The 12850-nt window shown below is 41.0% G+C and overlaps 1 protein-coding gene across 1 annotated transcript in view; it reads left to right on the forward strand.

Moving 5' to 3' along the window:
* Positions 1 to 12850, forward strand: part of GDA (guanine deaminase) — a 64512-nt gene that overhangs the window by 41701 nt on the left and 9961 nt on the right. Inside the window, exons 6-10 of the mRNA XM_008142078.3 lie at positions 200 to 227; positions 1406 to 1513; positions 4266 to 4373; positions 6129 to 6226; positions 8534 to 8601. Of these exons, the coding sequence (XP_008140300.1) occupies positions 200 to 227; positions 1406 to 1513; positions 4266 to 4373; positions 6129 to 6226; positions 8534 to 8601 (410 nt within the window). The remainder of the gene's footprint in view (positions 1 to 199; positions 228 to 1405; positions 1514 to 4265; positions 4374 to 6128; positions 6227 to 8533; positions 8602 to 12850) is intronic.

Below are 12850 nucleotides of genomic sequence, written 5' to 3' on the forward strand. Positions count from 1 at the left end.
GTGATTTTGCACTCCATCTCTGCAAATGAGAAAGCAGAGTAATTACTGCTTGTTCGTCTTTAATTAGTGTGGTGAAACATGTGCAGTGTTAGAGTGTTTGCATGGGAAATAGGACATGGAAATTTCGTGTTCACATCTTTAAAAAGAAGTTTTTTAAATGCCTAAATTTTCTAACTTCCCATTTGTTGACTTATTTCAGATTCGTGTCAGAAATGCTCCAAAAGAACGTAAGTAAACTTGTTTCCAGCTTGTTTTTTGATTGCCTTTGTCTTAGTTGTAGGATTCGTTATTAAGTTGTTTGGCAGAGAATGATCTGAGTGCATTTGGCTTCTCCCCATGCATGCAGAAGTATTTTCCTAGAACCTCAAGTTGTTTTCACAGAGGACCTGTCAACTCAGCTCAGTGAGGTCAAGCCTTTTTTGCTTTCTTGGTGATTTTCTCTTCCTCTCCTTTGGGACCGTCTAATCTCACTGGGCTGATCTGTGGGAAGGTGGGGGTGGGCTCCATGGCTGTGGACAGATTGGTGGCAACGGGAAATTGAAGCGTGATGTTTGCTGGCTATGCTGATAATGGCGGTGGCCTGTTGGATCTGATCTGAAACACAGGTGGTGTCCAGCCCGGATGCCCCTGCCACAGGCTGCCTTGGGCCACATATGTATGTGTGGCATGTCACATGGCCTGCGGGCATTCAGCCAGGCACTCCCCTTTGCAGCCCCCGGCGTTGGTGAGCCTAGGGAGGCAGTGCTGTTTTCTGCCTCCATATCCAGCAGGCTGGCTCGTGGCTCCCTGGTGCCATCTCTTTAATTGCCAGACCCTTCCCTTCCCTTCCCATCTTTTGAGGTCTGATTGGAAACCACAGGGAACCTCGGAATTTCTTTCCATCTAATCTTGGGAGACTTGGGTGTCTTGTGGGCCCTTATTCTCTCCATCCCTCCATAAGTTCTTTCCTGCTCAGACCCTCACTTCAGGTGACATCAGAGCCAGTTCTGCTACGGAACAGTCCTCGGGGATGCCATGGCCAGCACATAGAAAGGGGAATAGGCCACTGCCTCCCTTCCAGTCTCCCAGATCTCGCCTTTAGAAGTTCTCCTGCTGCCTCTCATTTCTCTTGATGGAGGCCACCAGTGCAGGCCTCGGCGGAGCCCTGCTGTGGGTGTGGAGCTGGGGTGGCTATCATTTGGGACACGCTCTTCTTCCATTGAACTTGGTGCTACAGAATATACTCCCCTTTGTCCTCAGCCATGAGCCCTTTCCATGAAACCCAGCACTTCCACCCACTCCTAGAAAGGAGGACTGTCCCCAACTATCAAGACATAAAATTACCCAGATGTAAGATATGCATTCAGGGTATGCTACACATCAGGGTATCAATAGTTTCCTTACCCACTGGTTCTACTATTTCCAGTATTCTAGAGTGAAGCCCATAGTGACACCACGTTTTGCCCTTTCCTGCTCTGAGACGATGCTGGCCGAACTTGGAAACATCGCGAAGACCCGCGATTTGCACATTCAGGTGGGTATTTTTCTCTTCTTTGTGCTTCTGCCAGACCTGCGAGGCTCCTCATTATCCTGCATTCTGGCAATCTCTAATTCTACTGAGGTCTAGAGGTGTAGCATTATGGGACAGGGAAGGTCCTTACAGACGTCACCTAAATCCATTCTTTAATTTTTCAGCTAAGAAACCGGAAGTTCCATTTCCTCTCAATCATCTCTGGTCAGGCTTGCAGAGATGAGGCTATCATAAGTAATCCAGCAAGACCGAAGGCAGACTGGCTCCCTGTTGTCTGTAGGATACATTTAATGCATTTCTTTTCTGCTTCTCTTTCATTTGATGCTTTCTCAGCATTCGAGCCCTTCATTTTTGAAGGAACCACCTATTATTTAAAAAGGAATAAGAACCTCATTTCCACCTTACAAAATGCATTTAAAAGCCCCTTTGTTCCAAGTTTCTTAATTTAAAACCAGGAACAAAAACAGTCATTAAGCAGGTGCAACTTAGGAATAAAACACGTTTTAAAGCTTCCAGCTGGGTTAAAATTGGAAGTTGGGAACTCGCCTTCCTCCATCCAAGCTTCATTATATACTGCACTAAAATTTCCCCTGGTAAGAGCTGACTATCTTATAACAAAGGGCAAGTCAGGGGAAAGGTAACACATTGATTCTTTATCAGTTTTAGGGTGGAGGGTGGTGGTTCTTTTTTTTTTTTTTTTTAAGATTTATCTTAACAGGTCTCATCCACCATTCTCATCTTTCCCCATTCTCTTTCTTTTTGTTTGTGTGCATGTAGAGGTGGTGGGGTGTTGCAGCCTGGGATGTTTGAATTTTTTATTTAATTCCACAGATGTAGGGGAGGGAAATGTTTTTCTTCAACCTTCTTGGAGTTCCTGTTTGGGTTTGAAAACTAAATGCAAAGATAGATTCACAGGAGGAAAGCATGCAAATGTATTTAATGTAAGTTTTACATGACACAGGACCCTTCATAGGAAATGAGAACCCAGAGAAATGGTTAGACCTGAGCATTTTTGAACATTGCAGGTTTGATGAAGAATGCACGGTTGTGGAGGAATATGATAGGGTAAGGGGTATGAGCTAAGTGTAGGAAACTTAGCGAGCCCTTTTTGTTCAGCTTCTTCTGGCTCCCAATGCCATTAGAGATAAGGATGCTCTTTTTCCTCCAGGCACCTCTCTCATGTGGGTTTTATGACCTGTTTCGGGGAAGGAAGGGTGAGAGAAACATCAGAGTGACCTTCCTGCTTCTGCCATTCTCAAACTCCTTTACCTTAATATGGCATTTTTCAATATGCCAAGATGCCATATTTTGGGCCAGTATATACTGAACCCCATCAACACACAGCAAAAGCAAGTATATCCTTGCTTGGGGTATATGTCTGTATGTATGTGTATTTACTCAAATTTATCAAAATGACACAAATCATCTGGTTGTCCTTTCTTCTGGTGCCCATGCATTCGTGGTCTGGGCTTTCCTCGAGGACAAGGATGGAGTTCATCCCATGGGTGGGAGACTGTTTTTTAGAATATTGCTGGGTTTTTTTCTATGATTTATTTGGCTATACTCATGGAGAGAGGGAAATGGCATTGCTATTCTTGGAAGTGGTAGCTTGCTCATGAGTTATTTCCCATCATATATATTCACCACCAGTTGGCCTGAAATGACTTTTGTGTTAGGCTAGGGGTAGGTTTGTCTCTGAAACACTTCACGCGCTCTCCTGTTTAGTGGTGCCTGGAGAGAGGTTGGTGTGGGAGCCGGGACTCACTTGTTTTGCTTGCATGTGAGTCTTCACTGGCTCTTTCTTGGTGACTGCAGGATTGTCTAGCTCTGTCATTTTCAAATTGTTTTCTGGAAGCCAAAAAAGGGGACAGAATGGAAACAGAGTACCAGAGTCCCAACCCTGCTGCATTCTGAGAGGCAACGTTTTTATGCCTTTTACATACTGGATTTCGATAAATTTTATCAGAACAACATGGCCAAAGCTAAAAGAAGTTGGAAAATTGCTTATCCAGCCAAACCCTTTTATTTGAGAGATGAGGAAATGGAGGCCTAAATAAAAGAACTGACTCACCCTAAGACCCATGACTAGGGTCAGAACTTGTCCTAAAATTCAGCTCTATTTATTCAATTCCAGTTTTCTTATGAGTGAAAGATGCCATCTGTCTTATTGATGGCCTCTTTTCTTAAAGGACAATGGCAGAAGAAATAGGTGGCCACAAATAGCTAGGCCAGTGGTCGACAAACTGCGGCTCACGAGCCACATGCGGCTCTTTGGCCCCTTGAGTGTGGCTCTTCCACAAAAATACCACGGCCTGGGTGAGTCTATTTTGAAGAAGTGGCGTTAGAAGAAGTTTAAGTTGAAAAAATTTGGCTCTCAAAAAAAAATTTTCAATCGTTGTACTGTTGATATTTGGCTCTGTTGACTAATGAGTTTGCTGACCACTGAGCTGGGCTGTTAACTCTCTTTAAGGAATACTTTTTATTTTTGTTTGTTCTTATTATAGTTTGGAATTTGAAAAGACCTTGTTGGAACATTACATGGGTTAGAACCTTACATGCTTGTGTAATTACATATTCATAGTTTCTTTGTCATATGATTGCTTTAAATAAAACACATGTACAGTCTTTATTGTCTTTCTATGTGGCCCCTCACATAGACAAGTTAGAAACCATCCATAACATTTTGGGGTAGGAAGTATAATTTCTAGTTGCATTTTTACCTTAAAAATTGAAAATATTATTTCTGTTCTCGTAGAGCCATATAAGTGAAAATCCTGATGAAGTTAAAGCTGTGGAAAACTTATACCCCAGTTATAAAAACTATACAGATGTGTATGATAAAAACAATCTTCTGACAAATAAGGTAAGTTGTATTTCATGACATGATCTGTGTCAAATAGGGCGTGTATACCTAAATGTAAGATCTCAGTAGCGCTCTTAAGTCTTCTATGATGTGTGCATTTCCCAGACTAGAGTAAAGCTCAGAGCATGCATATGTGTGTGTGTACATAGTTAAAAATGGGCCTGAACTCTCATCCTGGTAAATAAATCTAAAGACTTCCTTGAGGGTGGGAATGTCATTTGGTCCAAGGACATTTTGTCAGTGTTTATTAGAATGTAACTGTACATTTCTTTGAGTTAGCAGACCATATCTGAGGATCCATTCTGCAAGAAATATGAATAGGAATGTTAATTACATATGAAAGTTAAAAAATGGTTCTCATGGGGGATTATTTAGATGATAGAATTTACATAATTATAATTTTATCCAATATTCACAAAGAATGAGGCACACAGGCTTACAAGATTGATGTCTGTGTGTGTATGTGTGGGCGCGTGCTTACCTAGAAAAATTGTGTGGAAGATACATATTGGATGTTAAAGGTTATTCTCCCAGAGGGAGAAAGCAGAAGGACTTTTTACTTTGTATTTTTAAACACTTTGAGATTGCTTTTATGAGTGTGTATTGTTTTTATAATTAAACCATTTTAAGTTCATTAAAATTAATGTGAGTGAGCAGAGACCTCATTAGAACAAGATACCCCTTGGCCTTGGCCTTAGCTATGGCAGCAAATAAACTCTTAGGGACTTGGTGAACGGAGATGTGGCTATGGCTAATTTGAAAGGCATAAATTTATTCTGCATAAATCTTATACATGCTGCACTTTAATCTTCACCCTCCATAACATATATTTCCATATGATTAATACATTAACCTTCAATTTGCATGTTCCTTTGCTTTGCACAGAGGTTACGAAAATTATATTTTAATAATAATTTTGTGGCCACCGAACCATGCCTCCTAAAGAAGAAAGCTAATCAGATACAGGTTTTGTACTGAGGACAAAGGAATTTTGAAAGAGTAAAGCCTTATTCAGGAAAACCCACAAATATTACCAAGCCTGAAAATGAAGAGAAGTCTCTTATGTGTGCAGTTCCTGCTTTCTTGGATCAATTTCACCTTCTGAATTCATGCATATAAGATATTACATTTCTTAATTTTTATGAAAATGTAAATATAGGCAATGAAGTAACGAAAGTGTGTTCAGTTATGCGTCAAGTCCATGGTTCCTATATCTAACGTGGGGCAGAATTAAAGAACAACTCCTTCCAGGATCACTCCCACAGCTTCCATGTGCTGAGAAAGGAAAGCTTACTTCTGGAAAGCTCTGGTTAGAATAGGAACAAACACAGCCCCACCAGACGCCCACTAGATTTAGAAGAGAAAGTAACTTGATTATTTTCTAAAGTGGAGATGAAGGAATCACAATATCTTCAAACTGGATGGGTGTTCTATGCTGTAGATGACCTGGATCAACCCTCCTTATTTTGTAGATTAAAAAAAGAAGAAGAAAATGATAAGATCTACACATGTGCTGAAACTTTTGTAATCCAATGTCTTTACAGTCCTTTTTGAGATGTGCCTTGTACTGAGTGATTTTATACAGACAGGTAATCATAAATGTTCTTGTGAAGATGCTGACAGACATCTTCACGCACATGCGAGCAGGTCTAGGTGTCACAGCTTCTCTCTGTGCCTATACTGTCTTGTTGTGAGTGAGGACTAACTGAAGCATTTTTAAGCGGTAAACCCCACACGGGATGCTCTTCTCTCCAGACAGTGATGGCACACGGCTGCTACCTTTCCGCAGAAGAACTGGATGTTTTCAGGGAACGAGGAGCAGCGATCGCACATTGTCCCAATTCTAACTTGTCGTAAGTAGGCAACGATTGATTGATAAATTATGAACATTTGGGTTGCAAAACAGCATCCTTTGTTTTCTGAGTCATTCTTTCAGTATCTCCCTTCTATAGTAATGTTTGATTGGGACAGGAACTAGATAGGCGCATACCTTTGCGTCTGAGGAGGAAAAAAAAAAGCACTTAACATGGCATTTTTTGCAGAGTATGTCTTTGAAGAGCACCACGTCTCTTAAAATTTCTGAGTTTGTCAAAACAGGAAAGTGGAAATACACCAGAAAGAGTTCAGAACCAATAGCATTCAGAACTGACAGCAGGGCCTGAAAGGCACATACTCCCGCAGGTGTTCCAGGGAGAGGAGCTCACTTCCCATCACTCTGTGTTGTGCAAACTGCTGGAAACACTCACGCTAGTAGAAATGATGCCGTGCTACTGGGAATCAGCACCCTGCATACGGTGTATGTCACCTGCTGGATCGGGCTGGATGCCAGTTCACGTGAGAGCGACCTTGCCCTATTATAGTTCACCAGAATGCAAAAGCTTCATTTATAACTGGTTCTTAATGTTTTGAAAGGTTATATATTCACAAGTGAATCAGATGAAAGTTATGGCCTGTATCTTCAGAAAAAACAAAGTCCAGAGATATAAACAAGCTGCACCTAATTTCAGGGAATTCATAGATCCCATGATGCTGACCCATGGATGCTAGGTTAAGAATTCATGGTCCAGGATTAGATACAGGAAGGCGCTCTCCTTTCTGGTATTAGTCAACCCAGAACAGAGCTGCTTCCTTCTTAGAGGCGGGTGGGGTGGATTTTCATCTTTTCGAGGGTTACTTAGTGTTCTCTTGTTTTGAGTTCTTGCAGAAGTAGACCATGAGATGAAGATTCACGTACAAGCATCTTATTGGGGAGGTGATCTCAGGAAACACCTTTATGGGGGTAAGACAGAGAAGAGAAGGAAGTCAGCAAAGAGTGCACCATTAACCAAGTTACCAGCATGGGCTCCCGGAGTCTAACGCTTCTGGAATTCCCAGGAAGTCAGTGTCCAAAGCAGACCTTCAAGTCATTCTGCCCAAGGGATGGGGGACCTAGGTGGTTATACCCAAACACCCATCAGTTATTGTTGGGGCACCGCTGGGCGGGGTGAAGAGGCATTGATTTCCTGGAGTTTCTGACCTTCCCCAAACCAGGGCAGAGCAGGCTCTACTCGCTGAAGAGAGCCCTCTGCAAAGAGTTGGAGGTGTCGGCAGTTAGAAGTCTAGGGACCTCGTGAATGAAATACTTATGTCAGTGGCAGCATGGGAAAGCCCAAGAAACACAGTAATTTATTTCTAGAGTGTTCTGAGAGGTTCCAGAGGCTTCCAGTTTTGAGACATCGAGTGGTAACGCATGGCAGAGAATTCTGCCCATATACAGCTTAGTGATCATAATTATGATCTAGTGGCCAGAGAGGGGAACGGTTTAACACCCTTTCCGTTAGTTACACAACATCTAAACTAAAACGTGATGCAAATTAAGGTCTGAAGTTAAATTTCTTTATGGATACGTTTCTGTTTACATGGCCACTGTTATTCTTTCTCCAACAACTTTGAGAGTTTTATTGCGTACATGCGGCTTTGAAAATTATAATCATGTGTGTCTTTGAGCAGACCACTTTGACCTTTGCATGTTCTCAGACTTCTAATTACCGCTTTAGTTTTCCTTCGTTCCTCTAGAAAGGTGCATATCTATTAAGCTCAGGGCCACGAGGTGCAGAATTCAGCACAGGAACCATCTCTCCTAGTTTCTGCTGTCCTCAGTGGCCTCATTTGAACTGGCAGGCCTGGACTCACCAGCCCGCACCTCCTTTTCCAGTTATACTCCCTTTCTTTGCTCTTGAAAGTCACTACTCATTCGGGGTAACAAATTATCTGAGATGGAGAGGAAAGACAAAGCTTTATCATTTCTACTTCCTAACATAGGAGGAAGGGTTGGTTAAAAAAATATTAAAGACCGGTAAGACTTTTGGACTAATTGCAAGATTTCATTTCTTCATTTATTTTTCCTTGTAGATGATCCCCTGCTTTTTGTTTTTGCTCTTGCTTCTTTGTACCCTCCTAAGATTACTAGTAACCTCTGTGCCAGGAGTTAAGCTCCTCTGTGGTCTGTTTTTATCCAGGACTCAGCTATTCTGATCTGATGAATGTGTGTGTGTGTCAGCATTAGAGCTGATGTGACAGAGAACACAAGTTTCAGTGACATCTCCATCACTATTGTTGGGGTGCTGCTCTTGTTGGGCCCACATAGGTCTCCTGGTTCTAACCGTCTCCTCTCTCTGCAGGCTCACCAGCGGCTTACTCAATGTGCTAGAAGTGCTGAAACACGATGTGAAAATTGGGCTGGGCACAGGTTAGTAGTTCACCTTTTAGGGCCATGGATAAGTGGTTGCTTAAGTGCATAACTTTCTAATGTGACTAATTTTCAGGTTGCATTTCCATGTTAAAAAATTAGTTTTATTTTTCTGGTAACGATATCTTGAGCTAATAAAATAGTGAGAGTGGAAGCAGTGAGAAGATATATGCAAAGGAAGACGTTTTGATGTCACTAAGCTTCTGAAAGCTATTCTCTGCATTTACTGTCAGAGGCTCTAAAGCAAGCATGTCAAACTCGTGGCCCGTGGCCCACATGCCTCGTTTATTTGGCCCATGTTAGCCTTTGAGTTTGACATGCTTGCTCTAAAGGATAGGTCCTTCTCTAGTGTTTTAGAGATTAATTTAAAGAAGTCCTTGATTTTTTTTTTTTCTCTTTTGTCCTTCTGGCAAGGCTTTAATAGTTTGGATTTGTATGTTTTTAGTTTTCAATAAATGTGCCATCACAAATACTGTCTCAAAAGAAAATTACTTGGCCTTGCCATAACAAGCGCAGACTCAATTCATGCCAGCGTCGAGAACTCTGAGTTATGTTAAGAACTTGCTTTCCTTGTAAGCAGTGTTTAACAAAATAAGATTCCATTCCCACGGGCAGTCTGATGCTTGCTAGGCTGAAGGACATTCTCAGTGGCTGATAAATTAAGGGTGCCTCTTTTTTAATTATTTTTTTCCTGAATTTGTGCAGTGCTACTAACTTTGAAAGCATGCATCAGACCCAAATGTCCAGGCGTATCAACTGTGAACCTTTTACTATTGTGTGTAAATGAACTAAATTTTTAAAAAAAATATTTTTATTTATTTCAGAGAGGAAGGGAGAGGGAGAGATAGAAACATCAATGATGAGAGAGAATCATTGATTGGCTCCCTCCTGCATGACCCTACTGGGCATTGAGCCCACAACCAGGGCATGTGCCCTTGACTGGAATCGAACCCGGGACCCTTCAGATTGCAGGTCAATGCTCTATCTGCTGAGCCAAACCAGCTAGGACATAAATTTCTTTTTAAGTGGGTGTAGGGCACAAGGACTTATTTTCCATTCTTGATGCACTTGTCCTCCTGATATTCAAGAGCATGGGGATGTTTGCTTGTTGACAATGATGGTCAGGAATAACTCAAGTCTCAGTTAACTTTATACCAAGCAATTTCTTGGTAAGACACAGAATAACACAAAGAGATTTATTAATATTTTAAATAGGTATGCTAATGTAGAAGTTTTCCTTAATTTTACATGAATTAAAAAGAATTAGGTTTTTTTTAAAAAAAATTCTAATTTAAGCCTTGAATCGCTGAGATTGTGTAATACCTGGATATAGTCACAGGTGCTAAGGCAGGAAACTGGCTGTTTTACCTTAACAGAAAAGCTTTAATAGATCAGGAAAAAATAGCCACGAGTTTTTGTTACATAGTATAGTCAATTAATTTAAAAAATTAGCAGACATACAAAATAAGGTAGGTGTTTGCTTTCAAATTTCCTGGGCGTTTGGTCTCTATGAGTTAAATTCATCACCTAACTTCTAGTTCTTGGCTTTTGATTGTGTAGCAATAGCTTAGAACAATTAGGTAAAGCTCTCACTGTCACTTATTAGCTGTAAAACATTGAACAAATTAATGTTCTAAGGCTTCAATTCCTAATTTCTGTAACAACAATCATAACGATATCTATGTTACAAGCTTATTTTGAGGCTTAAATGAAAAACATCTGACACGACACGTCCATAAAGATTGGCTTACAAGGGAAAGAGCAATGTTGGTATATTGACCAAATGTTTGCCTAAATATGATGTATTTGCTTATTAAGTTGGAGAATGCATTTCACATCATCTCTGCTGTGGTAGCCACTCTATGCTCCACTATTTCCTAAACGTGACCTTTGTGTATGAATTTGCACTTCATTGGTAGACTTTAGAATATTATTTAAACTGATATCATTGACAGAGAGCAGTTCCAAAAGCAGGTCATTCACTGTATCTGTATCAAGTGCAGGCAGGTCCTGACCTGCTCCATATTAGAGGAAACCCATAGGAAGCTTAATGAACATATTGCGAAGCAAGAGAAAACAGTATCAAAACAATAAAAAATAAAAGGATGAGCATATTTCTGCAAATGATTTACTCCAGAATCCAGAAGAAAATGTCAGAACATTACCATCATCCTTGGAGTACAAGAAGACATGGCACTATGAAAAGACCACAGGTTGTGATGGAAAAGGAAATTTTTAAACTGAAAAGAAAAAAAAAAGAATAAGAAGCATGTAGACTCTCATACACAGCTGGAGGGAGGGTGAATGCACAACCACTTTGGAGAACTCTTTGGCAGTTTCTTAAAAAGTTAAATATAAATCTACATATGACCTAGTAATTCCATTTTAGAATTTACACTAGAGACATGAACACGTATGTTTGCAAAAAGAGTTGTACACGAGTGTTTATACCACTTTACTCATAACAGCCCATCCACCCAAAAGTCCCTCCTTCAATTTAAGGCAAAACCTAAAATACCCTGAAGTGTGTTTTGTATTCTCTCCCTCTCCCGGTATCTCAATAAATGAATTCCTTTGACCACTAACTCTCCTGCATCATCATTATCTCCTCACTACTGGACCATTCCTAACAGCACACACATATTCCCTAGTATCTTCTAAGCAATGAAATGAAAACATACACACACACACACACACACACACACACACACACAAAAAAAAAAAAACACACAAAACACCTCTCTTTTAATCAGACACCCCCCTCTGGCTCCTACCCCACTTCTCTATTCCCCTTCAACGCAAAACTTCTTCAAAGAGTGGGGACCCACGCCACTACCATTTTCTAGGCACTCTTCCATTCCTCCACCCACTTCAGGCTGGCTTTTTGCCCCACCATCATTGGTAATGATCCTTGTCCTTTCTCCCTTGAGCTATTACTCCTGTGATCTCTTGCTGCCAACTCCAAAGGACACCACTCTGTACTTACTATACTGGATTTCTGAGCAGTATTTGCCATAGTTGACTACTCTCTCCTTTGTCCAAACAGTCGTATATCAGATTCAGTGGAACCGCACTGTTCTCATTTCCCTTCTTCCTCTCTCGCCAGCCCTTATCTTCTCTGAAGACCTTTTCTCCTCTCCCTGGCCATTCAAGGCTCAGTCCTAGGATATCTTCTCTTTTGACTTTATGCTTTCTTCTTAAGAGACTTCATTCACAACTATGGCTTTACATGATTACATGTGTGCAAATCACTCAGATTTTTATATCCAGCTCAGATTTCTCTTTGAATTCCAAACATGTATCTTCAATTGCTTAGTTTCTCCTTCCTCTTTGACGCCCTCCTCATAGATCCTCCACAGTTCATTGTATTCCCAAAACACGTTTAAGCCTGGTTATTTTAAATAGCTCTCCTTTTCAGAGAATACAGTTTCTCAAAGTGGAAACTTGGGCACTGTCTTTGAGACCTTCTTCTCCCTCACCTCTCCCCCATGTCTAAGCCAGTACAATGTCTAACCTCATGACTCCTTTACAGCCTCTAAATCTATACTCTTTCTCCATATCAGCCTCCAGTCCCTAATGCAAGCTACCATCCTTTCTGGCCTGAACTTTTGCACTAGCTTCCTAATCCATCTCATTCATCCTGGGCTAATCCAGTCTTCTCTTTTCAAAAGAATCTCAATGAAAAATATGGCCATTTCACCTCCTCCTTACCATCCTTCAGAGAGATTTTAAATGTGCAAACCTCATTACAAGGTGACAAAGCTCTGCACATTTGACACCCATCCCATCTCCCAGCCTCTTCTCCCAACACTCTCACCTCCCTACATGGGCTATCTTTAAGTTCCCTTTATGAATCTCACTCCCTCTACCAAAACAATCTCAGTGCATTATGTTCCTCTGCCTGGAATGCCCTTTATACCTCTCTTTACATGGCTTAGTTCTTCTCGTTTCCTTTTTTGTTTAAATGTCATTACCCTGAAGAGGTCTTCTCTGACCATTCTGTCTAAATGGGCTTTCCACTTCCATCTTCTCTGTCACTAACTGAACACAATTGATAGTTAACACTTGTTTATTTGTCTCTTTTCTTCCTCCTCCACTAGCTGGTCAGCTCATATGGAACCCATCAGTTTTATTTATGAGTACATATACACATAGAAGATGCTCAGTAAGTGACTGTCTATAAATGAATGAATGCAGCCGAAACCGCTCAGTAAATAGAGCGTCGGTCTGTGGACTGAAAGGTCCCAAG

The sequence above is a fragment of the Eptesicus fuscus genome, chromosome 15, assembly GCF_027574615.1.
Source record: "Eptesicus fuscus isolate TK198812 chromosome 15, DD_ASM_mEF_20220401, whole genome shotgun sequence".
Classification (NCBI taxonomy): domain Eukaryota; kingdom Metazoa; phylum Chordata; class Mammalia; order Chiroptera; family Vespertilionidae; genus Eptesicus; species Eptesicus fuscus.